The sequence below is a fragment of the Brachyhypopomus gauderio genome, unplaced genomic scaffold (genome assembly GCF_052324685.1).
Source record: "Brachyhypopomus gauderio isolate BG-103 unplaced genomic scaffold, BGAUD_0.2 sc62, whole genome shotgun sequence".
Taxonomy (NCBI): Eukaryota; Metazoa; Chordata; class Actinopteri; order Gymnotiformes; family Hypopomidae; genus Brachyhypopomus; species Brachyhypopomus gauderio.
In genome coordinates this window covers 2,218,584-2,245,946 of record NW_027506883.1, presented here as the reverse complement: position 1 = coordinate 2,245,946, position 27,363 = coordinate 2,218,584, and the positions used below count along the sequence as shown (strand labels likewise).

The 27,363-nt window shown below is 46.3% G+C and overlaps 1 protein-coding gene and 1 long non-coding RNA gene across 4 annotated transcripts; one reads left to right on the top strand and one right to left on the bottom strand.

Annotated features, from left to right (window-relative positions):
• Positions 1–2,833: 2,833 nt before the first annotated feature.
• On the bottom strand, positions 2,834–16,321 carry LOC143489429 (uncharacterized). Of its 2 annotated transcripts, none has more exons than XR_013124675.1 (3): positions 16,153–16,321; positions 14,615–15,879; positions 2,834–3,405 (listed from the first exon to the last, which is right to left on the bottom strand). It is a non-coding gene; the product is annotated as an uncharacterized LOC143489429 (long non-coding RNA). The 2 variants fall into 2 exon arrangements; XR_013124676.1 differs by lacking the exon at positions 2,834–3,405 and adding an exon at positions 12,912–13,265.
• Positions 15,019–27,363, top strand: snx7 (sorting nexin 7). Of its 2 annotated transcripts, XM_076988460.1 has the most exons (11): positions 15,019–15,035; positions 15,245–15,424; positions 16,317–16,502; positions 16,617–16,727; positions 16,986–17,144; positions 18,573–18,771; positions 18,881–19,080; positions 19,484–19,576; positions 20,545–20,646; positions 22,627–22,779; positions 26,547–27,363. In XM_076988460.1, exons 1-11 carry the CDS (start codon positions 15,024–15,026, stop codon positions 26,622–26,624), a joined length of 1,473 nt encoding a protein of 490 aa, XP_076844575.1. In that variant the 5' UTR covers positions 15,019–15,023; the 3' UTR covers positions 26,625–27,363. The 2 variants fall into 2 exon arrangements, with proteins under 2 accessions (XP_076844575.1, XP_076844577.1); XM_076988462.1 differs by lacking the exons at positions 15,019–15,035; positions 20,545–20,646 and having other exon boundaries at positions 15,291–15,424.

The following is a 27,363-nucleotide window of genomic DNA, read 5'->3' as shown; positions in this document are numbered from 1 at the left end:
TCTAATAACCTGGCCTCACGGTGTTAGAACCATGTCCTGCGATTAAACTTTTCTCATGTTGATCAGTCTTTCGTGGTGGTGTGTCCTATGGTCTCATCTTTGTCAACATTTAAAACCTCTATAAATGAGGCAGCTGGTGATTCCTGTAATAAAATCTGCTTTTTAAAATGCAATTGGTCTAATCATATAGATATTGTATTACGTTATTATTGTTGTTATTAGTTTTATAGATATGGTTTGTTGTACCATCTGATCCAGTCAAGTTCATTTGCTCTCTTGTTGTATCTCAGTTCTCCAAGAAGCACTGCTGTCAGTCACGGGTCACGGGTCACACCTTCCAGGCCCAAGAATGACCCAAGAGTGAAGCATCTGTACTCGGCCCTCCGTGGAATGATCGTGTCTCAGTGGAGCACGTATCTGTGTATACATTTCATACTTCTCCTGGCCTGCTATCAACCTCTGAACCAGGCCAAACTTATGCTTTTAATGTCATGAATGGACTGAGTAAAGCTACGGAAACATTTTAGTTTGCCTGTTCTGATACTCTGGCGGTAAAAGCAGGACTCACTCCCACCCAGCTGGTACTGGTTGTACTGGTTTGCTATGTGCATGATTTGGACAAAGACTGTTAGCTAAAGGGAAAAAAGGTATTTTTTAAAGTCTTTTCCTAAGTTTCTCGCACATTCTAGCTCATTCAAAACTCTTTTCAAACCCTTTTACATCTGTCCGTTTTTATTACCTCCTAAACCCCCCCCGAGACGTAACACTGTAAATGCTCATTTGCACAACTGCACTCCAGCACCACACACTGTGTAGGTCTTCTGCTCTCCTGATGGTTGTGCCACTGACTTCATCCCCCATATGGCTGCGCGTTTCAACAGAGACGGAGATCACGCTCACTCCTAATAATTAGGTGCGTTCTGGGGATCCCAGTCAGAACTTTCCTTCCCCGGTAAAACATCTTCCTCCAGTGGTACAGCCATGTCCCCTCAGCTACGCTGTGGCATATGGCGTTATTTCCTGGGTCTGATCTCGGGCCGGCTGCTCCTGCAGCTGACTGCAGCTCTGCACTCGCAGGCCCTGATCACTGCCAGTGATTGATCCTCTTGTTTTTATCAGCCCTAATTAAACATTTAGAGCCACAGGCTCCCCGTTGCTCAATGTAATTTCCTCTAAATTCAAAAGTCTTGCGGCCCAAGAAATCTTTATTATTGGCAATGAACCCAGTGCGATAATGAGCAAATACGATGAAACACCCAGTTTAGCCGCCCCCTGTCGCCATCTCCATTGCTGGGGGTGGAGGGGGGGGGGTGGATGCAGAGACAGAGCAAGCGTTGCTAGCAGCGAGGGTGGGGGTGTGAGTGGGGTGGGGGGGGTGTGAGGGGAGGGGGGGTGTGGGGGGAGGGGGGTGGAGGGTGGCATGCACAGCAACACTGGCTCATTACCCAAAGATAAGGACACACTCACAATAATGCAGACCATGGGGGGGGGGGGGGGGGTCAGCTTGAACAGCTGAATTCACAGTGACTAGCAGCACAAACATAAAAAAAACAAAGAATACTGTCGCTCCTATTTAGAAATTGGGTTAGACAGTAAGACACACGGGCAGACACTGTTCACATAATGGAGAAGACTCATTTTGAACAAATACTGTGAAGACATTAAATACGGGCCAGTTTTTAAAATGAGCCAGTATTTTTAGATCGGACCAAAGGCCTGAAGTGTGACCTGAAGAACATTCATAGCATAGTGTGATTATCTAACAATATTATACAGAAATTACACACCGGGTTCATCACAGGGACCTTAATCTTTATACACACACTAAAATAGATACATTCGGTCTGTTACAATATGCAGGAATACCACTAAGTGGTTTTTGTAAGACTATATATATATATATATATATATATATATATATATATATATATATATATATATATATATATATATATACATAATTTTTTCCCCTGTAAATTAAACAATTACTGTGAATATCTTGATAAACTACAACATTTACAACATTTAAATCAAAGCCTTTTGGCTCGGTCTATTATCATACAGAACACGACACAGTTTTTAGTGTTATTGTTACTAGAACTACTGATGTGGTGATAGCAGTGTTTCCATGTAAATGACTAATTACAAACACAGACCCTACAAGCCTCCCTGCCCTGTAGGGATGACCTTTGACCTGCAGTGCTGCTCTTTCGACCGCTGCATTATGACACGCGTCCGTCGTTCTGACGTCCAGCAGACAGGCATGTCTCCGCGCATGTCTCTGTCCCCAGGAGGACCGGCATGTCCCCTCCGTGTTTATACATTAATAACATTAAGTCCAATCTGATGCCTCGGTATAGAGGAAGCATTACTCTTTTAAGAAGCACATGGCACTATCTGTCTCTATCTCTCTCAGTGTGGGGCTTAATGGCTCTGATTCTTCTCCAAATTCAATTTAGGCAGGATATTACTGTTACATGAGCTCTCCCCAACAATGCCATTTCCCTTGCTTACACAGTACATTAGCCAGCCGAGCGCTGTGCCTCCGTGCCATCCCAACCAAAGCCCAGAAACGCCTCCACAATCGGGCAGCTCTACGAACAATGGCGCCGTGATTGGCGATTTTGAACTGTACTTAACAAAGTCTTAATTGACGTCCCGCTGCACAGGACGTCGGTCACGTTTGGGGACGAGTCCCTCCGTGTCCAGGGCAGGGCAGCAAAGAAAAGACTCGTGTCCTATGATTTCTGATGATCATCTCACACATGAACACCCACCAACACACACACACCCACACAACACACACACACACACACACACACACACACACACACACACACACACACACACACACACACACACACAGATAGTCTCCACCAGTCGTGTTGTTCGCAGTCATCCTGGAGACGTGACGCCATAGGTAAATATTCACGCCATCCCTCCACTCAGATGAGTATAATGACTAATGAGGGGAGATGATATTTGTCAGCACTGTGACTCCCTGTGGCGTCACGTGAATGAGTTGCTCATAATCGTCACAGCCCATTGTGTGGGCCTCGCCCGCCACACTCCGCAGGCCGGTCCACCACTGATTATTTCAGCAAATAGCATTCCCATTCAAGTCAACAGAAAGGTTTCCAGTGACAGCTCGCATGACAAAAGGTCAGAGGCAGGCTGCTTGGCGTTAATTAAGTAAAATTGGTGAATGTCAGAACTACAAAGGTCAGCGCTAATCCCCTGATATTGTCTGGTCTCCTCCAGTTCCAGGCAATGAGAGCGAAGGGTAGCAGAGGCTCTGTTGAAAAGATTCAGCAGGCGGGATTCGCTGAAGCCTCGTGTGAAGACATCGCCGCTTCAACCGCTTCCTGCCAAAGGCATCGCCGCTACAGTCGGGCCAGGAGGAACCTGCACGCCACGTTCAACGAGGAAGAAGAGAAGCAAAACCAAGATTACCCTTGTGCACACATGCAACGGTCCTAAATTACCAGAAGTTGCTCCGTGTGTGGATTGATAAAATCTACGAAAGGAATCCTGCCACATTTTCAAATCCAGCGTCCAGAGTGTAAACGCCAGGGTGCGGTCTGCTATGCTGATTGGTCGCAGGTCTGCCTGCTGTTTGATTATTGGCTGTCTCTGGGGAGACAGTGACACAGCCCAGCTCTGAGTAGCTTATAATGAGTGATATCTCAGCTCTCCTCTGTGTCCCACATTGATTATTGTTAGCCTTTTGTGCTCACCATAATGCCTAATGTGATTGTCCTGCCCACATGCTGGACCTCAGTACAATACAGTAAGTAGCAGGTTAGACAACAGTGCAGGGTGACGAGGGCGTGACCGCCACAATACGGCCCTTCAGACAACACCACCCATCACCCAACACCACCCAACACCCAACACCACCCATCACCACCCAACACCACCCATCACCCAACACCACCCATCACCCAACACCACCCATCACCCATCACCCAACACCACCCAACACCACCCATCACCCAACACCACCCATCACCCAACACCACCCAACACCACCCAACACCACCCATCACCCATCACCACCCATCACCCAACACCACCCAACACCCAACACCCATCACCCAACACCACCCAACACCACCCATCACCCATCATCCAACACCACCCAACACCACCCATCACCCAACACCACCCATCACCCAACACCACCCAACACCACCCATCACCCAACACCACCCATCAACCAACACCACCCATCACCACCCATCACCCAACACCACCCAACACCCATCACCCAACACCACCCAACACCCAACACCACCCAACACCCAACACCACCCATCACCCAACACCACCCAACACCCATCATCCAACACCACCCAACACCACCCAACACCCATCACCCAACACCACCCATCACCCAACACCACCCATCACCCAACACCACCCAACACCATCACCCAACACCACCCAACACCACCCATCACACAACATCACCCAACACCACCCATCACCCAACACCACCCATCACCATCACCCAACACCACCACCCAACACCACCCATCACCCAACACCACCCATCACCACCCATCACCCAACACCCAACACCACCCAACACCACGCACCGAGGGGAAGGAATGCATGTAGTCTGTACAGGGTGTGAAATGCTTAACAGTCAAGAGAACGAGAGTGTTTGTGTTGGTATCAGAGGTAACAGAGTAGTGTCAGAATCAGAGGCACTCCCTAGCAGCCTGTGTGTGTGTGTGCACTCCCTAGCAGCCTGTGTGTGTGTGTGTGTGTGTGTGTGTGTGTGTGTGTGTGTGTGTGTGTGTGTGTGTGTGTGTGTGTGTGTGTGTGTGTGGGGCTGCTGCGGTGGGAAGCACACATTAACTCGTCAGGAGGTCTGTCAGGAGTACAATGCCATCACCCCAGCTGCTGGCCAGCACTCCGCCGTGCCTCACGTGCACAAACTTCATTTCCATTACAATTAAAACCTTCGCCGGTGGATTCAGAGTGATGTTTGCTCTACAGGGGGCTAATATGTCTCTCCTCACAGCCCCATACTGTAGTGATGGCTACATCCAGGTGGCTACATCCTCTCCCCTCTCCCAACTCCTACACACCCAACAAACCGCAGTGTGTGTGTGTGTGTGTGTGTGTTCCCCCAGATCTCATGTGTTCATTGCATTCATTAACTTGCGAGTGCTTGAGCTAGAAGCCTCTGTACTGTTGGGTGGTGCTGTGATACTGCTGTGTGTGGTAGTTCTGTGTAGCTCTGTCATAACATTTCAAGCACACTTAGGCATCCGTATTCAAATCTCAGAGTAAAGCATATCTATAGATTTTGTATATTGACCCAGAAAACACACACACACACACACACACACACACACACACACACACACACACACACACACACACACACACACACACACACACACACACACACACACACATTACAGAGCTTAACTATATGTCAACCACATAGGTACATACAGATCCTGATTTCCTGGTTTTATTTCTATTCTTTCAAGACCACAGAGTGTACAAAGCAAGCGCTTTGTGACAACATGTGTTGTGAAAAGCGCTATACAAATATATTTGATTTGATTTGATTCAGAAACGAAGGCCTTGGAGCAGTGTATGAAAGATGAGCGGAGACTACAGTTCAGCTGAGACATGAAGACATGAGAAAGTCGAGACAAAGAAGGAGACTCTGTGCTGTAAAACATTCTGCTGTGGCCAATTGGGTCCAGCACAGACACCTGCAGCACAGCCGTCAGCACCGTGGACCTGAAGTGCCATCAGAGGATGTGATAATAAAGACGTACGCCCCACGCCTGTGAGGCCAAACGTGTGGACCGATTTCGACCTCCTCGTGTGACATGGACCTGCATAGTTGGTGTAGCAGGGGTGTAGTTATGTGAAATCACCCCAGGTACTCGAGGGAGCTCGTGAACACACCCTGCAAGAAAACACTTTTCAGTGCAGGACACCCCGGGAATTTGAAAAAAAAACAGTTTTTCCTCCCTCCCCTCATACTCAGCATTAAGCTTGAATTATTTATTCAGGTGCCTCAATGTATTTTTAATCATGAGCCAAATTGAAGAGTGAACAAGGTTGCTGTCATTAATATCTGTCAGCCATGAGAGTATTTCCTTTACTCCAGAGTGCATTTTAGCACAAACTGTGACTGCTCCTTTTTCAGGGAATGATTAGAATAAAGGGGTTTCGCATTACAACAGGAATGTGAAAAGAAAATCATTAGTGCTGTGGTGCAAATCTAATCTGGAGGAAGACGAGGTCTCTCAGCCAGGGACCAGGGCACGCTCAGCACAGCTGATTACTCCCGGGGCCATGCGGGACACAGGGCTGCGGGACACAGGAGGAGAGGACCCCACCCCCCACCCCCCACCACACACACACACACACACACACACACACACACACACACACACACACACACAGGCCACTTCTGCATGCCCAGGCTCAGTAGCACTTTCTAAATGCTTCAGCACCCTGTCCACCCGACACACTGGACCGGAACACAGAAGCTGGAGAAGAACTGATAAAACCAGTGGAACAGCAGAGGAAGATAGAGAGAGAGAGAGAGAGAGAGAGAGAGAGAGAGAGAGAGAGAGAGAGGGAGGATACAGAGAGGGAGATGAGAGAGAGAGAGAGGGAGAGAGAGAGGGAGAGAGAGAGGGAGGATACAGAGAGGGAGATGAGAGAGAGAGAGAGAGAGAGAGAGAGAGAGAGAGAGAGAGAGAGATGAGAGATGAGAGAGAGGGAGGAGAGGGAGAGAGAGAGAAGTTATATCAAAAAGTCCAACTTCCAGGTCAGTCCTTCAATTTGTATTCATGCATTTCATTTTTTTAGATATACCTGGGAATCAGACATGCTGCTGGTAGAGCAGGTATCCTCAGAGACAGGGAGAGAGTGAGAGAGAGAGAGAGAGAGAGAGAGAGAGAGAGAGACAGAGTGATGGAGAAGAAGAGAAAGAGAGGCTATATCACAACAGCTTATAGAAATGTGATGGGACTGATGATAGAAAAGGAAAAGAGTGCAGCTACTAGGACGGACTGTAAATGCTTTGGCCAGAGTAGAAGAAGAGAGGAGAGATGGAGGAGAAGAAGAGAGGAGAGATGGAGGAGAAGAAGAGAGAAGACATAGAGGATAAGAAGAGAGGAGAGATGGAGGAGAAGAAGAGAGGAGAGATGGAGGAGAAGAAGAGAGAAGATATGGAGGAGGAGAAGAGAGGAGACATGGAGGAGTAGAAGAAGAGGAGAGATGGAGGAGAAGAAGAGAGGAGAGATGGAGGAGGAGAAGAGAGGAGACATGGAGGAGAAGAAGAGAGGAGAGATGGAGGAAAAGAAGAGAGGAGACATAGAGGAGAAGAAGAGAGGAGACATGGAGGAGTAGAAGAAGAGAGGAGACATGGAGGAGTAGAAGAAGAGAGGAGACATGGAGGAGTAGAAGAAGAGAGGACACATGGGCATCATGGTGCAGGATCATGGACCCAGGATTCAATTAAAAAGATTTAAAAATTAAAATAGAGCTTTTTTCTCCATATATTGTCTTAATAGCTAATATCTAATCTAGTCTAATAGTCCAATAGCTCATTTGCACTTTATCTCAAGGTTGATTATATAATGTATTCAAAATTCAAGATCAAGAACTTTATGGATTTGAAGAGCAGAGAGAGAACATTCCAGACTGTTTTCAAATCTGTGCCGACATTACTGGGCTATAATACAACTCATTGGGCTCCATTTAGTGGAAAGGAAATGATATCATGGCTGAGATATGGTGTAGTGACTTGTGATGCCCCACTGACCTGGATATGATTCACAGCACTATGAGCTCAAGCCTTAAGAGAAACACTGACCCAAACATTACCTCACACAGCTCCGTACCACATCTCACCGGCCTCATTACACCTCGCCAGAGCATTATGAGACTAGTAAATGTGCGCAGAGACATATTGAGCCATTGAACCTCTTTACGGAGCACACACAATAAAGCAGTGTCATGGGTTCATATTCCCCTGCATGTAGGGGGAGGGACCGTCCTTTAGATCACCCACACAGTCCATCACAAACGCCCAATACACCCCAGACTCTCTGTTTGCGCTTGCACCGGGTGTAAGAGCATTTACAGGACGTCAGGGGGACGTCAGGAGGATAGCGTTCACTTTGGATGGGCCGATGTTCTCAGAGGGCCTGCCAAACACTCTTCAACAATCAACCCCCCCCCTCCAAAACACACACACACACACACACACACACACACACACACACACACACACACACACACACTTCCTCATACATAATGCACATAGTGCTGAACTCATTTCCACCCAAGACAGCCCCATTGTTATGAAGTGCAAGTTAATGGGTAAACTAATTGCAATAAACAGGAGTGGTGTTTAGCGTGCACAAGCTCTTTAATAGGGAAAGCAGGCCTAATTAGGGAGTGGTGGTGATGTGACAGTGGGTGTAGAGGAGGGCCCTCCATTCATCAGCTGGGGGTGGTGGGGTAACACCAGCGTCCTGATCATCATCCGTACAGTCTGACTCTGCTCTTGATCTGCCGCACGTGAGCCTATAGCAGCAGGAACGAGATCCTATTGTCCTCATCCTAAAAGCCCTACTGATGTGTTCTCACCTTCAGACATTCACAGAAGCACACACACACACACACACACACACACACACACACACACACACACACACACACACACACACACAGGGGCACAGGCAGACGCGCTGGCCGAGATTGCACCCCAGCCACAGCCACACGTGATCACACACGTTCGTGCTCTCGGTCTCCGACGCGGCCGAGGTGCACATGCGAGCGCTCGTGCACAAACAAATGCTCAATAATGATGTTGGATCCACTCTCATTGCTTTTTGATGAGAGGGAATTGAAAGAACGGGCCGCTATGATGTGGTCTAACAATGCTGGCCCTTATTTGCATTAAGAGCAAGCAGGTAGCCCGGGTAATGGCTTTGTGGCTCTACAACGGATGTCTTTGAAGCTTCAGAATCAATGTGCCACTTCAAAACTTCATATCCTCCCAGACAACACTCTTCGGACCACTCAGGCCCTGCCAGGAGACCAAAGCAAAACAGGAGGGGCAAAAATGGCCTCGGGGCATTTTCTTTTCTCCCAATTCCTGAATAACCAATATTCCCGTGTGGATGTGTGGCAAGAAAAGAAATAGGAACAGACACGAAGACTTCTGGTTCGCGAGCTGTCCGAGCGTGCAGTCGAACACGCTGTTAGTTTCAAAATAACATTCAAAATCTCACAGCATCGACACTGATATCACACAAAATTATGATTTTTTTTTTAACAAGGCAAATTTTATACAAACAAGCACTGGCCTTTCTGCGTTCAGGTCTGGCTTGGATTAAGGCTGGAATCCTCTGCTGGATGTGAGTGTGAGGACCACGTAAAGAATGGGAGGTGATGGCGAGTCATTACAGCCGTCAGTGAAGGTTCAAGGAAATGACCCGTGGCAGGGCCCGGTTCTTCCTAGAGACATTCTGTCACGCAGCACCAAAGCAAAGGGTAAGCTGATTAAATGAGACCTTTTCCTGTGTGCATGTTTGTTTAGTTCCCATTAAAAAAAACAGGTCTACACATTATGAGCTAGGAGCTAGGAGCTCAGAGCCGCGCGCTACAGGCTCACACGGCTGGAGTAATTGGGAAGCAGGTAGCATGTTTAGCAGTGGAAGACCGGTAGGGAGCCCCAGTGGGTATGCTGGGGTCACACTATCCGGGCAGATTAACATAACTAAAACGACATGCCAACTTCCAAGGGGACGCTAATTACAGAGCCAGAGTTTAAATCAATACCTCAGAGAAAATGAGGTACCGAAAAAAAAAAAAAAAGAAAAGAAAAGAAGAAGAAGCTTCCAAATTACAGTTGCGGTTATTTTTCCTACAACCGCCTCATTAAAAAGAGACAAGAGTGTTATCATTGTGCTGCCGAAGGTACTCTCTCTGTGTCTAATGCCACCCAATTTGCTCTGTTTGTTGAGAAGGCTGTGCTGTGGTTGGTACCTATGCACGGCTTTAAATTTTAATGTTCCAGATTCACACTGGAGGCTTCTGGGGGCCCATCAAGACGTGGGCGGGAGCCAGATGTCTATCTCTTCCATAGAATGATGTGGAAGTATTACATTAGATGGTAAATCAACACCGGCCTTGTTAATTATTTAGGAAAACAAAGTGCTGTAGTCATAGATACTCCAGTGTGCGGCTGTGCAATGTTTAATCTACATAATGTATCTGGAGGCAGAGAGCTGGGGGGGGGGGGGGGGTGGAGAGTGTGGAGGGAGAGAAGAGAGATAATGAGACAGCGAGACAGGATCGAGGATGATAGGGGCAGAGTAAAGCATACAGAAGGAGCTCCATGAGAGATGGGAGAGACGGGGTGAGATATGGGCTGATTAGAGGAGAAGTGTGGAGAAGTGTAGGAACAAGACGCATTTCAAACCACGGCAGGATAAACAAGAAAGGGGCTAATGGCCAATCATGAGACAGCAAAGGGGGTGAGTGGCACTGGAATAGGGATATAGGAAGAGAGGAGGATGAAGAAGAAGGACGTAAAGACAGAGGAGCCACCATGACTGGTCCATGTTGGGTGGTGGTGGGGGGGGGGGGGGTCTGTTGTATTCTGTTGCTACTGATCTGTTGATAACGTTGTGATATAAACTCCAAACTCCACACTTTTTGTTTAATAGCATCAGAAGAGTACACTTAAGAGCGAAAAAAATAAATGTAAGACTTTATGTAAAAACCTAAATTCAGGCCCAAGTTCTTGAAATTATCCAAACTCGTTTACTTGAATCATTTACCTTTGATTAGTTTAACAAAAATGATAAGCTCTGAATGCAAGTGCACATACTGACAAATTCCTTCATTCTTTAACGTATAACATTAATGTTGTACATTATGAATCCAGTACCTGTCCTGATTACCTGAGGAGACCTTTTGCTGCTATTAATAAAACATATTGAAGTGAAACAGAGTGAGAGATGAGTGCTGAGGAGGAGGAGGAGGTGTCGACATAAGGTCTAGGAACCGACAGTGTAGCCATGAGCCTAATTATTGAAATCAAGTCAGCTGCGCCTTGTGTGTGAGCTGCTGTCATGCGGCCCCCCCCAGCACCCCCCCCCCCCCTCCTGTTGCCTAGCCGCTCTCTGTGTGAACCCAGCCGTCTGTCAGCCGTGCAAGTTCCCCGAGGAAACTAGAGAACACTCTGGCTCAGCCAATCAGCACTCTGGGTCTAAAACAATCTCCAGCATCATTTTTATGAAACATTTGATAATTTTTTTAATCTGTGTGCATTTTATATATATATGTATATATACGAGTTGTCTGTTTAAAGGGCCAAAAATTAAATGTTGTAACAGCTTCTGTGAGAATATTTCGTTCCATGATGTTTACAGAGCACCAAATAAATAATAAAATAATAAAGAATGAATGGGTTCCAGCAGCAGTAGTGGCCACACCTGCTGTTTGGCACGTGTGCAGGCCGGTGATTTGGAATTCCACTGAACACACTTGTGCGTGTTCCTCCCTCTCCTTATCTCACCGGCTCAGCCTGCAATCACGCGCCTCTCTATTCCAATTTATCTTATTTCTGGCTGATTGATTAGTAATGCTTTTTTATTTGTTTGTGGAGGAGACTTAATTAGATTTCACAGGTTAGAGGTCCACATACTGAAAGTTCAAGATAATCATTATTATTCTAATTAGAGGATGCCATTAAAGCAGGTTGTTGCGGGACATTTGGGAGCAGAACGGGGGTAACGGCGAGTGCCACTGCTGTCAGTGTCATTAAGACAGTTGTATAGTCGTGTTGTAGAACCCTGCGTGCGTGCACGCAGCCCAGAGCGCCCGTGAGAAGGGCACGTGTGTCACACCAAACACTGTGGAACTGTCTCGTCTTAAAGAGCTGCATGTGTGCAACAAAACACAAAACGTCTGCGCTGTGACTGAGAATTCATCCAAATGTCTCACTAAGAGCCGGAATTTCAGCACACGGCCTTGATTGCCTTTGACTGCTATAAATCATAGAGTTCTCTAAATTCAACATGGGATTTCTTTCTTTGGGGTATTGGGGGAAAAATAATAACCTGCTTGACCTTTTTGTTTTACACCCTGCACTGAAGAATGAGGGTAGATCCTTCACCACTGTTTCAGTCCCAGCTCTACACAACAGCCCCAATGCACACGCGATAAGCGCTTAGGTCATTAGCAAACCTTCAGAGACCATGGTAACACTGATGGAGCATGCAGGGTCATCTTCATTCAGTTCTCCTGAGAGAAATACTCTGAAGACAGAATAAGGTGCTAGCTTTAAAAAAAAAACCCCAGCCAGAGAGCAACAGTGGTGTAACGAGTGATCATTAATATGACGTGTACAAGCTTCTAATGATGGTGATAATCAAGCCCTGCTTGCTGGATCGGACACCTGGTAGGAATCCAACAGCAGACACATTTAAAATGCATTTAGGTGCATGATTACGTCCATATGAAACCCTATATAATGGTCCCCATCTGAACGCTCCAAATCTCAAAGAAAAAAAAAAGAATGAAGAAATCATTAAAAGAGATATAATAACCAGAGTGCACGTCTGGGGGGGAAGAAAATAAATAAATGTGTGCTTCACGACTGCATCCGCCAGCTGAGAGAGACGCTCGTCCGCATGTGGCTTTAATTAGAAAGCATAGCTTTTTTGACAGCAAATTGATTTTTAATTGTTCACTTCTGCACTCACTCCAGGTGGCTCCGAATCGTCTTCATTTGCCGTTTTACAGGCTTCATGCAGGGTACAAAACTCACCGCATCACAAGGAACTGTAGACCCTGCACCGTCTGTGCCAGACCCCACAGGCTGCACGCTGCGGGCGGGGGGGGGGTACTCGGCCATGTTTGGGGCGGAACCATCTGGAGCCCCTCCCACTCAAGTCAGCCTCAGCACTCTCCAGCAGCAGCGACGAGGAACTCTCTGAAGATGGTCTGGTGGACCACTCTAATGGCCCTGACAGGAAGCAAATGTAATTTGAAAGGAGCTGATCTATGTGAGCCATTGTTGTTGTATAACGCTGATCTAATTATTAAGCACCACGGATGCGAGTCCAGCGCTGGGTGGAACTGTGCCGGCACAGATCTGGGACGGGGCCACGCGGTGGAGCGGTGAGCCAGCATCTCCGTGTTGCTGCCGCCAGGGACGACGACTCCTCTTCCTCCTCTTCCTCGCTCGCTCAAACCTGCTCGCACCCAAGGCCCGGATGAATAAAGTACAATCCCCTTGGGTTATATGTTCATATGGCTGGGTCTTCTCTGTGTAGTTATAGCAGACACATGAAGGCACAGCCCTGGTCCAAATCAAGGCAGGAAACTCATTCCACATGCAGAGCAGCTCAGTGGGGAGAGACAAGCATCAAGAACATGAGACCACGCAACCTCCCTGATAACAGGAGCTGCCTCTGTGGTTACTGTAAACGCTACTCAGAGGCTGAAACATGTGGTACACAGGCAGGTGTTCAGCAACAGAAGTTTTTTTGTTTCCTCCCCATTTACAAGATCCAACAATTTAGAGATATTTAGCAGAATTACACAAGGTTAGCAAAGCACAAGATCAACTCAAGTTTAGTTTTAAATGCCCACTTTGACTTCTGCCAAGATGCTGTTTATCACTCACATTTTGTACAATTAAGGAGCAATTAATGGCCTGTATTGAACAGGCGAGGCTAATGCTGGCACTCCATCAAACCACTACACACTGAGGTCTCACTCTAGAACCACCATAAACACGCGCGTCTGAAGAGCACCACACAGGACACTCAGCCATTAGACGCGATACACAAGAAGAGAGAGGTCCAACATCAGTTTAAAATCAATCTTACAGACAAATGATATCAAAAGGCAGCAAGATAATATGATTGTGGAGCCTGTGACCTTTTCTGCATTCGGTGCTGTACCAGTCTGGGTAGAACATAGTAAAGAACTGACCTTTGTAGAATTATTCTAATACTGCCTAATCTGAATGGTTGAAGGATATGCTCCTCTTTCTTTGTGCAAAAGGTTATGCAACCTGTGTGGTAGTGGCAACATTTCAAGGACTTCTCATTTGGGGAAGTTTCAGTTGGAACTGAGAGTCACTGTACCCTAAAAGTATCAGAGGGCTTCTTATGATGTTTATGAGTATAAAGAATCTTTGAAATGATAATGAAATTTACATTACATGTACATAACTAAAGAACATAATTTTAATATTCCATCACAATGCAATCCATCAATATAACAGTTAATGTTATATGGTGACTACATAAAGCATCTTAGTCTTTCAATGTATTCTATAATATCAGTGAATATTTAAGTGAATAGTTCAGATTAGAGAATCAATTAATGAAGGTGTCTATATGCAGTGCCTAATAACAATGTAAAGTGGAATCATTTTAATTTAGTTTGAGCTGTCCAAACAGTCCAAAACCTGTTTTAAAACGTATATGTTAATGTTAATCTCGTATAAATCTTTCTTTCAATGACTGTAGATAGACAGACGGAAAAAACAGACAAGTCATATGAAACGTAATTCAAGATATTGCTGTTTTACCTTTATCTGTGTTACAGTGACATCTATTGGTAATGTGGTTCATCTGCATATGTGCATACACGAACAATAATCTGCATAAAACAAAATGTCAAGTAACCCTGTTAGGCTACTAATAATGGTTAATTCAGAAAAAAAAACAAAGGCTTGTATAACACACGTTGTTAACATAATCCAACAATAAAAAACATCCTCCCACCAACGGTGTGAAAGGCATAAAGCATCTCAACAACTCTGAAATAGAAGAAAATAATCTATATTTAAAATGTATCACCGTGAGAGAAATAAGTTTAGCCCAACACTATTATTTAAACCATCTCGCTTTGAGGATACGGTGTATATAGGGCGTGATGTGTAACTAAATGGAAGTTCTGTAAAAGTCCGGCCTGTCCCGAGTAAGCACTGAAAACACATGAAACATTCGGTACATGTCATTTACTTTGTAGTTTTTACTGTGTGGAATATTGTTCCTCGGTGTGTGTGAAGTGAACTCGTTCACCTCAGACTCTTTGGTTCGCGTTTGTGGCGTTTGTGGCGTTTTGGGCCGCCGCTCGTTTGTTCCTCAACACCGTGTTACACCATGTTTCCGTTTCTGCGCAGTAAAGTGTCTCTCCGCGTCTGCCCGACTTTCAGACTTTTGCGGAAAACTCAACTCATGAATTCAAGCTCCACTGGGAAGGAGAAGAATCGATTGGAGCCATCATGAGTGGGGCTGTTGGCGATAATAATACCCCCACTGCTACAAACCCGGAGGACCTCGCCGAACGAATGTTGGATCTAGACGAGGACGACGACCTGGAGGTTTTCAGTAAGGTAATGTTAGAAAAGCTCCAACTTGTGCGGGACTGAAGGGGGAGACACGGGGGAGTTAATGTGGTAGTTACTACGTGGCCTGGTCGTGGACACTGACACGTAGTGTTGACGAAACTACAACTTTGTTTCATTGAGGTATTGTTGCTGACAGAAGATTTGCAAAACAATTACAGCACAGTTGGGTTGAGTGTCCAACCTAAACGCAGGCAACGCCTGACTGTTCCCTCGCTCTGCTGTCGTTGGCACACAGTATACCGCAATTACTCCACAAACGGAGAGAAAGTACCACAAAGTACGAGCACTTTGGGCTCTTTTTGTTGCTTCGTACTATGTTTCAAAGGTCAGAAATCAGGTGGTGTCACGGAGAGCCTAACCTCACAGAACCTAGGTAGCTATCTTCTCACAGCACGGTAGGGTAGGAGGACTCTCGCAGGTCGCTGAAGGTCTACGCCGACCTAAGGGAACAGGGTGACAGAACTACCTTTAATAAACATGTTGGATTAGAACAGAAATGTGGAAACGGAACAACATGTTATTCATGTTCGGTTGATGTTTAACATCAGCTGAAATTTCTGCTGACAACAGCCGGTTTTATTGTGTGGCAGGCCTTTACTACGTGGTTAGTTATGTGGTGCTTTTAGTAAAAAAAGCTCGAATCAGACACTATACTGAAATAATAATATTTATTTATTTATATTAATAATAAATAATAAACACTAATCACTGACCTGTTATGGACACACATTCTTCAGATACACCTTCAACCTTTGTTGAGTTGAATCATGAATCACGTGCTGTCTTTCCTGTGTCTATGTCCAGTCTGAATTGGACAGAGGAGAAGCTGCTTGGTGTCCATATGGACATTTTTGAAGATGTCTTTGTTCCATCGTAGGAGCCAGCCTTCATGGATGGAAGTAATGCCTCTATTCCAACTTCCCCCGGCTCCATGCTCAACCAGTACAAGTTTGAGGAGGAGGAAGACTCACCTGACGCCAAAGACATTTTTGTCATGGTCGATAATCCCGAGAGCCACGTGACTACCATTGAGACTTATATCACGTACCGGGTTTTAACGAAGGTACGCCAAGAACCACGTTCCCATTATGAGTGTTTGTTCTCGGATCGATGCCATGTGTACCGTGATTGGTGTTTATGTGCTTGAAAACCTGCGTGCCCCCCTCTCTGACTCCAGACCAGTCGCAGCGAGTTTGACGCAAGTGAGTACGAAGTTCGCAGGCGCTACCAAGACTTCCTGTGGTTAAAAGGCAAGCTAGAGGAGGCTAATCCCACCCTCATTGTTCATGTAGGTAATGTTTACCTCCTGTCCACACTGCCATGCTGTAGACATGAAGCTGTGCTGAGATTTGACATGGGGTAGATTTGAAAGTTTTTACCACTAGATTTGTTCACGCCTGAAAACATTTCACAAAGGCCTTGATTTGAGAGTTTATTTAATATGATCTACTTCTACGAGTTAATTGTGCATTAGGAAACCCGCAGGGCCTTGTGAGTGGGTCACTCTCGTGCGACGCAGAACACCCGCTTTCTTGTTGTGCTCTAGCCACTACCGGAGAAATTTGTGATGAAGGGAATGGTGGAGAGGTTCAGTGATGACTTCGTGGAGACGCGGAAGAGAGCTCTCCACAGGTTCCTCAACCGGATCGCTGACCATCCCATTCTCTCGTGCAGTGAGGATTTCAAGATCTTTCTTACAGCAGAGGTTAGGTTTAAATACACACACACACACACACACACACACACACACACACACACACACACACAAGAAATACAGCATTTCCTCTCTGAAGATGGTAGACACATTCACACCTTGAAACACAAACCTGCTCATCCTAATATGAGCATTCATTATTTACCTTCAGAATATCCACAGCCAACCTCTTCATATGGGCATTCTCAGACCCTCTTGAATTGAGAACACTTGAGTTTATTTGAGATGAGAATAAATGAGATCTTTGATTCTCTTTGATTGTGTCTATATATATATATATAATTTTGGTGGTTGCAGTAAAGTACTCAGTTTCCAGAGAAACGGCATGTTTCAGTCAGAGGTCCTTCATCAGCTGTGCAAGCAAAGTGTTTCTGAAGTTCTAGGACGTAAAACCAGCAGAAAAAGTAGATGTTTAAATCTTAACATTCATTCCATGATTCCATGGAGTTCAAAAGTTCTGCGAGTGGAGATCATTTCTCTTTCTTTGAGTTTCCTACCCTCATGGCTGCCATAGCAACAACAGGCAATGCAAACCAATATGTCATTAATACTACCAATTAGCATTAAAATTCTTTTCCACTGGACGTGACGAATCCTTAAGCGTACGGTGCGAAGGTGTTCAACACGTCGATCGTAAAGCCTCGCTTTGGTTTGTATAGTTTAAAGACCTACAAATCACAGTTCTACAATACATAACAGTTCTTGCAGCATCAGGAGAAATGAGTGGTAACAATTGATCATTTTGTGCTAGTTACATGTAGTACAAACTGAGTGGTTGTGGTAGTAGCTACTACAGTTATCTGGCTGGTCATATATCTCACGTATTAAATGTTTTTGCCTCATCTATAGGAGAATAGTGAAAGATCCTTTAGAAGAAATCTGGTCTTTGCATCATCCTATAGGTTATTGTTCTTACTATTTAAGTCACAAGAAAGTTGTCACCATACCCAATTATTTGCAAATTTGGATACACCTATATTATCAAACGGTCTGTACCTTACAAAGTCCATTACTGACACTAAAGATATTTTTTTTACGTTTAAGACTACATGATCATTTTAATGATGGCCAGGATACTACCTATTTGTCATGGCAGTAATGGAAACCTTGACTTCTCTAACTTTAACTCTGCCAAGTCCTCCTGTACATCACCTATATGGGAATTTCAAGCACAATTTTTTATTAATACCTGCAAAAGAGAATTTAGTCACATAACTTTCAACAAACCAGCTAATAAAAATTAAATGACCTATCTGGAAACCTTGTGAAGTTCACTGCGGTTTTGACTACCTCTACATCTTTTACTTTAGTGCAATGCAGTTACTTCCTAGAATAATTTTCTGTCGCAGGCTTGGTTGTACAATCTCAGTTCATGTGCAGCACTTACACCGTCCTGCTTCATGCTGGTCCTGTCTGCAGGAGCTGGGCACGCATAAGAAACAAGGGCCTGGATTCCTCAGCCGGTTAGGGGACACGATGCGGTCGGTAGCAGCCTCTGTTCGTGGGGTCCGGACCCGTCCAGAGGAGTTCACCGCCATCCAGGACTACGTGGAGGCCTTCAGTCTGAAGATGACCTCTTTGGACAAAGTCACCCAAAGGATCATCAAAGAACATAAGGGTATGCACTGAACACCTACCACTGAACACCACTACCATGTTGTGATGCACAGAGCAGCCAGGTGGGGCGTTAGGGGTAGTGTGGGCTTACCAGACCGCTGTGTGTCCAGAGTACCTGGAGGAACTCAAGGAAGGAGCACCCATCTACGCCTCGTGGTCGGACATCGAGGAGGAGCTGTCGGAGCCGTTGAAGATGATGGCCAGCTCCCTAGACAGGTGTTACCGGGAGACTGAGGAGCAGGTCTTGCAGCTCAGCGATGGCTTGGTCCCAACCCTGCACGAGTATGTGCTCTGTACAGACACTCTCAAGGTGAGCACGGCCAGGACAGCCCGCTTAAGTAAATAGCCGATAACTGATGGCTTTGTAGAAGGGCTGTAACAGAAAACAAGCGTTTCTCTTTGCTCGACACTAATCGTAGGCTTTGTGCTGGTTTTTTTTCCCACCCCCTTTTTTTCCCCTGAGATTACCATTTGAAAGTAAGAGTACTCGTTTGGTGTGTGTAAAAAAAAATCATCTTTCATTTGTGTTTGACTCTGCTGACTCTTGCTAACATTTCATCTCATTTGTGCTGTAACCTGAAGCGTAAACTTTGGTTCAATACTGGGATCAATATACTGGTAGTGTGCATTGTGTTTTACCAAGGCTTATTATGTATTTTATCCAGGCCTATGTTTCATTAAGGGGCATTGATCCCGCTGTTTGTCATATGCAGGCAGTTCTCCGGAGACGAGACAACATCCAGGCGGAGTTGGAGGGAAAGACTGAAACTCTGGCAAGCAGGAAGACGGAGGCAGACAGCGACGCCGTGAGTGACCCGTTCTCACCAGCCCAGCACTCTCCTGCAATTTCCCAAAGATTATTAGTAATAAAGCCTTGCTTTGGCGGCCATGTCTGCTTTCATTTGAAGGCAATCCATTTTAAGCCTAAAGAGGAATGTGGTGAGATTATATAAAATATCTCATGAAAAGCAGAAATCATCCCCACGTGCCTGAATTCACCTCCGCTAGAACACGGTAAACACGGCTGAATACAGCCCGCGCTAATCATGTCATGCTTACATCTCGTGGGCTTTTGACTTTTTACATCAATTCCATCAAATGTCACGGTACAAGGAAGATCCGGCGGGGGGGGGCGCTTTATTGGGCCGAGTCCTTTTAGAGAAGAGCTTGAAGGTTGCAGTGCCCCCCCCCCCCCCTCGCCACCAAACCCCAGCTTAGCAATAACCTTTCTCCAGAGAATTTAATTACAGCCGGTGAGCACCGTTCCTGTTGACTTCCTCTGTGCTGTACGGCTCTTGTGAAATGGATGGATTCTTTTTTCTCTCTTTTTTATGGTCTGCTTTTCAATGGTCTGTTTTTGAATGCAGTTCTACCTGTTCCTGGGCTCCAGGCAAATGAGTCCGAGCTGGGGTGTTAAATGCAGCCCTAGCGCAGAACCTCGTGGAAAACTACACAGCAGGGTTTATTAATGAATGTGGGATATGGTGGTGATCCTCATATAACCCTGTTTTAATTTGAATGTAACCCTATGCAAATGTTCTGCATTCTTATATGCAAAATGTCACTGTGGCTTGTTTGTATAACTCAGAAGTAGCAAAAACATTTGCCTGCTTCTTATGTTTCTCATCACATGATGGACACAACTTCCGCTATGCCACTGCTTTATTTGCTGCAGAGTCGGTTCGCTATAGTAAGTGCTGCAGTATGTTTTACTACTGTGTTTGCATCTGCGTTGCATATGACGTGTCCTCCTGTATTGGTTGTGTCCATGAAGGAGTCAAAGGTCCTGAGTTTAGCATGGGACAGCCTGGTGGGCAGAGACCCAGACGAGGTCAGACAGGAGAGACAGCAGAAGCTTAAAGGAGAGATGAAAGAGGTACTGCTGTCCTGACCGTAGGGAGGCCCGGCTCCTGCTACCCCCCGCGCTGCTTTTTCAGCTGTGTTTCGTGAGCATCGTTGCTTTGAGCTGGTAACATTTCGTAGACGGTCTGGAATTTCAACAGACTGCACTCTTGATGCGACACGACGCTCTGGGAAATCTGAACCGGTTTCCGTGTGAGACGAGGAGAATCCGAAATGCTACCAGCTCCTCGCTGAGCACGATTTAGGCTCGCAGACGGCACGCTGTCTCACGCTCTCGCACGGCCGCACGTTAACGCCCGACCCCTGCCGGGGGACGTAGAAGGACACGCGCTCTTCGAAACGTGTCTGACTCCCCCCCCCCCGAACGCTCTGCTCCTGTGGAGGACAGACTGCTTGCCACAGTCCTAGATGTGTATCTTCGTGCTGTGTGAATCAACTCTGTTGTCTCTGACCTTTCTCAGAACATGTCGAGTCATTTGCCATTGCACACGAGCTAGAACACTGCACCAGGAGCAGTATTAGAGGAGACGTTTACTGTGCCCCATGTCCTACATTGAAATGATGTGTGATATAACATTTGGTCCAGTAGATGGCGGTAAAGGTCAGTAAGTGTATGGAAAAGCATATTTTAAAAAGATATTAATACGCTGAGGGATTTTATATACAAGGTTTCAGTTATTAGACTCCTGTGATTCTTTGTAATGAGCTCCTATTTCTATTATTTCTGCTCTTTTCATTTCTGTTCTTTCTGTGATTCTTTACTTGTGTGTTGGAGCCTGTTTTATTGATGAAATGTAGGTCTAGTTCATTTGATTCTAATGACAAAGTGTGTGTGTACAAAGTAGTGTGTGTGTGTGTGTGTGTGTGTGTGTGTGTGTGTGTGGATTAATCTCTGTCTGTTCCTCTCTTAATGGGAGTGAGGACAGATCAGTGTAACTAACGATCTGTCCTGCTTGTCACCGGGGAGACGCAGCTGTAGACCGTTACAGATCACATCAGCGTCGCACCAATTCTCCTCCCCCCCTGAGTATCACCCCACTCTCTCAAACCTACTCCCATTCAACAAAATAGCCTCACGGAATCAGAGCCCGTACACACACACACACACACACACACCCACACCCAGAGGGGACCCGGGTGGAGATGGCAATGAACACCCAGTGCTCAGTCTCTGTCAGCTCAGCTGTTGCTGAGTGGATGATTGTCCAACGCTCTTCTCCGTCTCATCTCGCTAATCTAACGCCCGCACCTCTCCGCATGTCTCCGACAACGCCGGCCGCCGATTGGTGTGTTTGCTAATCATGTCGACCTGTGCTCACATGCGTGGACGGTGACACTTTGCATGTGTTATTGGAAGCCAATTGAACCCAAGGGAGCTCTTGCTCAGAAAGCAAGCCATCTGATACAGACAGGTCGTTAGGGACCGTCTTGATGAGGTGCTCGGATCGATGGCGATGTGGTATCAAGAGACCCGTTGTACAGCGACCCCAGAAAGTTCACTGTCCAAACAGAGGCGACTGATCTAGGTTCAGATATGAATGTGCACCTATACACTACACAGTTAATCATGCTGTGTAGTGTTGTATATTGTAGAGGGTGAAGCGTTATCACTGGGAGATGCTGCCGGACGCAGGTGTGTCACTGGTTAAGCATCAGAGGCACCGTGTACTTATATAGGCAACGCAGAATGTGCCAATCTGGGTATCACCATAATTACTGAGAGGAATGCTGTGTGTGCAAGTTCATCAGATCTGGCCGTTTGCTTCATTACAGTTAATACTGAGTGCAGCGTAGCAAGGTCACATGCTTGGGTTTCAATACAGAGTAAAAATGTCCACATTTCTAGTGTCTTGCTAGTGAAAGGAATCCTCCAAAGGGTTTTGTTTGGTTTTGTTTTGACCTATACTTTGACCATTTTGTAGGAACGGTGAGAGTGAGGTGTGTGTGTGTGTGTGTGTGTGTGTGTGTGTGTGTGTGTGCGTGTGTGTGGCAGATGAAGTACGAGATTGATAAGCTGGAGGATCGGCTGGAGTGGGCCAACAATGCATTGAAGGCGGACTGGAGCCGCTGGCAGGCGAGGATGAGGACTGACCTGAGATCAGCCTTCACCCGCACCGCAGAGAAGAACGTGGACTACTACGAGAAGGTGAGTGATGGGGACGACCATCTGAAATAAGAGTGTGTGTGTGTGTGTGTGTGTGTGTGTGTGTGTGTGTGTGTGTGTGTGTGTGTGTGTGTGTGTGTGTGTGTGTGTGTGTGTCCATGGTAGATTTACTGTCCTGTGTCAGTAAATCTAAGTCAGTTTGGCACACATTGTTGATGCAGAAACAACAAGGGGGAAAGCTTTAAATTGGTGGATGGAACATCATGATAGAAATGCAATAAAAGCATGAATTGTTTGATCAAGGTCAAATATCTATAAATATATATAACGACTAGCAGACAACATTGTTTGCTGCCACATTAAAGATTTGGATTGTTTACAGAGAGTGTGATGGATATTCTGCCTGCAGACATCCACATCTGTGCGTTGGGCATTTGCCAGTAGAGGGCAGTAGTACTTCATATTTATACCCGCTGACAGCTTGCTATGAGTAATGGGCTCTCGGGCTATAAAGATGGCTGATGTTTCCATCTGGAAGGTTGAGGTATTGTGATGGATGCCACTAGACATGCGCCCCCCCCCCCCCCCCCCCCCCCCCCCCCCCCCCCCCCCCAAGCGCTCGTGGCCCAGTCCAGAACAGACAGCTGCTGATGCTCTGGTCCTGGATGGATCAGACTGATTTCCTAAAGACCTGCTTGGAAAGGAGGCAGGAAGGACGGCAGCATTATCAACAGCCAATGGCACGCAAGGAAAGGGCCGCAGAGGACGTCCAATCGGAAGAGTGTCCGCCCTGCTGCGTCCATGCGTTCTTCCTCTGGGCTCTGTTGAATTGTGGGTAGCGGCTTGCTGTAGGCCGGCGTGCCCACAGGGGAGAGGGAAGAGCAGAGGTTTACTTATTGCTGCCCATGTTCAGTTATTGTTGATCCATCTACTGCAGGTTCCTGGCAGGTTCCTGGCCAAGGAAGCCCCTGCAAGGTTTGGAGTCCATTCCTCATGTTACAGTGCTGTTATTTCAAGCCCAAGGCTCCGCCTCCATTTTTGTTTAATATCCGCTACAAGCTAGGCGCACGAACGCACCGGTGAGTGAGAGGAGGAATGGAGGAGGGGACGGAGGGGCAGGGTGGAGGTCTTAACGAGTGGAGACAGGTCAGAGGAGCAGCCTCTGGGAGCCCACGCGAGACCACCTTACCGTGTGTTAATACGAGAAAGCTCTGCTCTCAGTATGCAGGTAATGTGGCAGTTCCAGGCCCACTGAATGATTAACGCACGTCACAATGACCACAATAAGGTGAGACGAGGGGACGAGACACTGGGGGTCAACAGGATGTGGAGGAAGCTGCTCCACTGCTCCCCTTGTGGCCAGAAACTAGAAGGAAGTCAATATGTGGGAGTAGATACAGCCCAGGCAGGATGTATCTGAAAATACCAGGACATAATGTGACATACCGTAATTAAATGTAGATGTGGCAATTAACAAATGTAGACGATACCCCTTTCCAAAACATTTAGCTTCTGTAGAAACCTTGTGTACTAAGTACTTAATTTTTTATCTGTCTGTCTGTTACTGCATGGTTAGAAGACAGAGATACAGAGAGTGGTAGAGAGGATGCTGTTTCTTTGGCATTACAACCGCTGCAGGAAGCATTCTCATTCTGACATGGTAGATTCATGGCTGTGAGTGCTGGTGGAAACGTTTCAGACACAGCCGTGATGCTGGGAGTCTCGCACATGTCAAGGTTCTGTGGGCTGTTAGGGGTCCACCAAAAATACCCGGCTAGCACAAGTCCTGCGCTTAAAAGCGAGCCATGATAATGGGCTAGAGGTGTATTGTCATTGTATTCTAGATGGATTCTCATTTTTCTACCTTATGTTTTGCTAAAATGAAGAAACAGCAAATACATAATCTATAAAGGTTGAGTGGTTTTCTTCATCCACTGTAAACAGGAACATGTTGATTTGAATATAAACCGGGGGGGGGGGGGGGGGGGGGGGGGGGGGGGTGGGGGGGGGGGGGGGGCGTGAAGACCTCCGGGACACACCTGTTTTATGGCAGGAGCTGACACGGAGACACTGAGACACATTTGCATGCTAGTCTATACTTCACAGTGGGCACATCAGCCATACACTGTAAGGTGGCAAGTTCAGACAATTGCCATGGAGACGCCATAGCAACAAGGATGTTGCTCAAAGATGGGGAAGACGAGCGTCCCGTCGTTAAATTTGGATTTAATTTCGTATGAATTTCCGGAGAGGAGAGCGTTTCTGAGGTTTCCCCTCGTCCTTGTTCAGGCACAGGACACAGCAGGGGTTTGTGGTAGGCTTTAAATTATTCACCATAGCAGCCCTCTGCAGCAGATGGTTCCCTTCTGAGTTCAGCACTCAGCCTTGTTCTCCCCGGCACCAGGGCCATTGCTGACAGTGCTGTGCGGAGAAGTTTGTTTCACCTCCTCGCTACCGCATGCTTTGACACGGCTGATCTTGAACAGCGGCCTCTTCTCAGTAATGTTTTGTGACCACAACGTCCTCCCCCGCCATACCTGTCCACACCTGTCCCCTGCCATCATGGTAGCTGAGTAGACTACCTGTGACCCTGGGCATGTCCTCACTGCCCCCCCCCCCCCCCCCCCCCCCCACACGCCCCCACTTCCCTCCTGCACTCTTGCCTTGGAGAGGGGGAATCACTTTAGTGCCAGCCATTGTGTCCCAAAATATGCCAGTCTGGGTCTTTAGAAATGGTCAATTCCATTTAAAGAAATTGACTTTCAGTATGTGGTACACTTCAAGTTTAATTTTCCACTCGATTGGAATAGTTTTATGATGAGAAAACACTGATAAATCAGGAGATTTTCTGCTTTCATCTTCCTATATAGGAGCAGAAAGTTCCACAGATGTCTTCTTTGGCTGTGATTGGCCCACTCACTGTCACTTGTTCAGGGTGTGACTGGCTGTAAGACTGGGTCTGCAATGTTGGAGAGGTCAAAGACAACATGTCTTTGACAGTCTTTCCTTCCAGGCCGAATGTACGCCATCTCCTTCACACATCCAGGTTCAGCTCGTGCTGGCCATGAGCAGGTCAGAGCAGGGAGGAGCTTGTCTACACAGTCCCCTTCACACTCCTCCGGGTCTCTACCAGTCACACCTGACCACTGTTACTGGTCATACTGGTGAGCCCTACCACCTGTATGAGTTCACACAATGTTGTTTACCTGAAACTGGCTATTTTATGTACTCCATCCTCGGTGGAATGTAGCAGACATACCTTGGCAGTAATTTGGCAGCTGTTTATTGGTGTTCATCTAGCACTCATTCTCATGCTGTTGTTGAAGCACTTTGAAAAGGTCGCAGCTCGCTTTCGTCCCGTGCTGAAGTGTCATCCTGCCTAAGTGCTTTTGACGGGCAGTCAACCACAGTGATCCTGCCTCTGGTATGGCAACCATGACACGCTCTCGAGTGCCAGGCAAGCGTGTGTGGGCTGAGAGGGGTGTGTGGAGTGTCTGAAGAGGGTGGGGTGGGGTGGGGTGGGGGGGGGGGGGGGGGTGTTGGGGAGGGAAACTTGTCAAGCTTGAGAATGAGGTCAGTCATCTCAGGCCCGGCTAGTGCCACCTAAATAACACGCAGGCCTGTTCCAACCATCCGCACTGTGTCTTGGTCCTCTTGGCAGCTTTAAATAGCATTTCATTATTTAGAAGGCCTTTATTAATGGGCGAAAATCATAAACCAGACTAAAATCTATAAATGCGGACTGGACAGAGAGTGGGTAATGTGAGGAGAATGCTGGTATCATTCTGAATGTGTGTTCTCTCTTACAGTGTCTGGCAGTGTGGGAGTCATTCCTGCTGTCTCAGAAGACCGAGGAGGGTGAAGGAGGAAACGTATTAGATTCTTAGATCTCCCATGATGCACTTGGCCAACGGTTTTAACCGAAGGCAGGTTTTTACATGACAGTTTGGAGGTTTCAGATGTAAACCACCACTACACTGCCAGAGATGCTTCAGTGTGGATTTAATTGTGCCAATTTCCTGACTGACCCAAAGATTGAAGAGTTCTTGTCCAATACTGCAATGAGCTTATCTAATGCAAACCTGGTTGTGCTGTTTTGTAGAATACAAGAAAAAATGGCAACCTTTCTTTGACTATTCTGTTGATTGTGCTTAATTATAACTACCAAACATGGGTATTGGGTTTTTAGATTTGAAAACAATAAAGGAATTTAATTGTAATATTATTATCATTATAAAACCTTTCATGGCTTTACCATCATTTGGGTACCATTAGATCTTGGCTTTATTCATATGGTTCATTGGGTACGTTTTATCTGTATTGTTCACAGGGATTGTTTGAAACATACATGATAATTGGTAATTTAGCGTTGAGAAATAATGGTAGCCCAGCATCACATAATCTAAATATAAGCATTTTATGGTATTTTGCTGCACTTATCATTCATCTAAGTGACCTGTGGGATTACTGGATTAAAGCCTAAATAATTGGATTGTTCTTTTTCATTGCTTCTAGCATCTCAAGGTGATATTCTATTTGTTTACATTATTAAAATGCTCACATTTTGTCTCTATGAAACTGGCATCATGAATGAAATAAAGGTTTCAATATTTTTATATTACATGA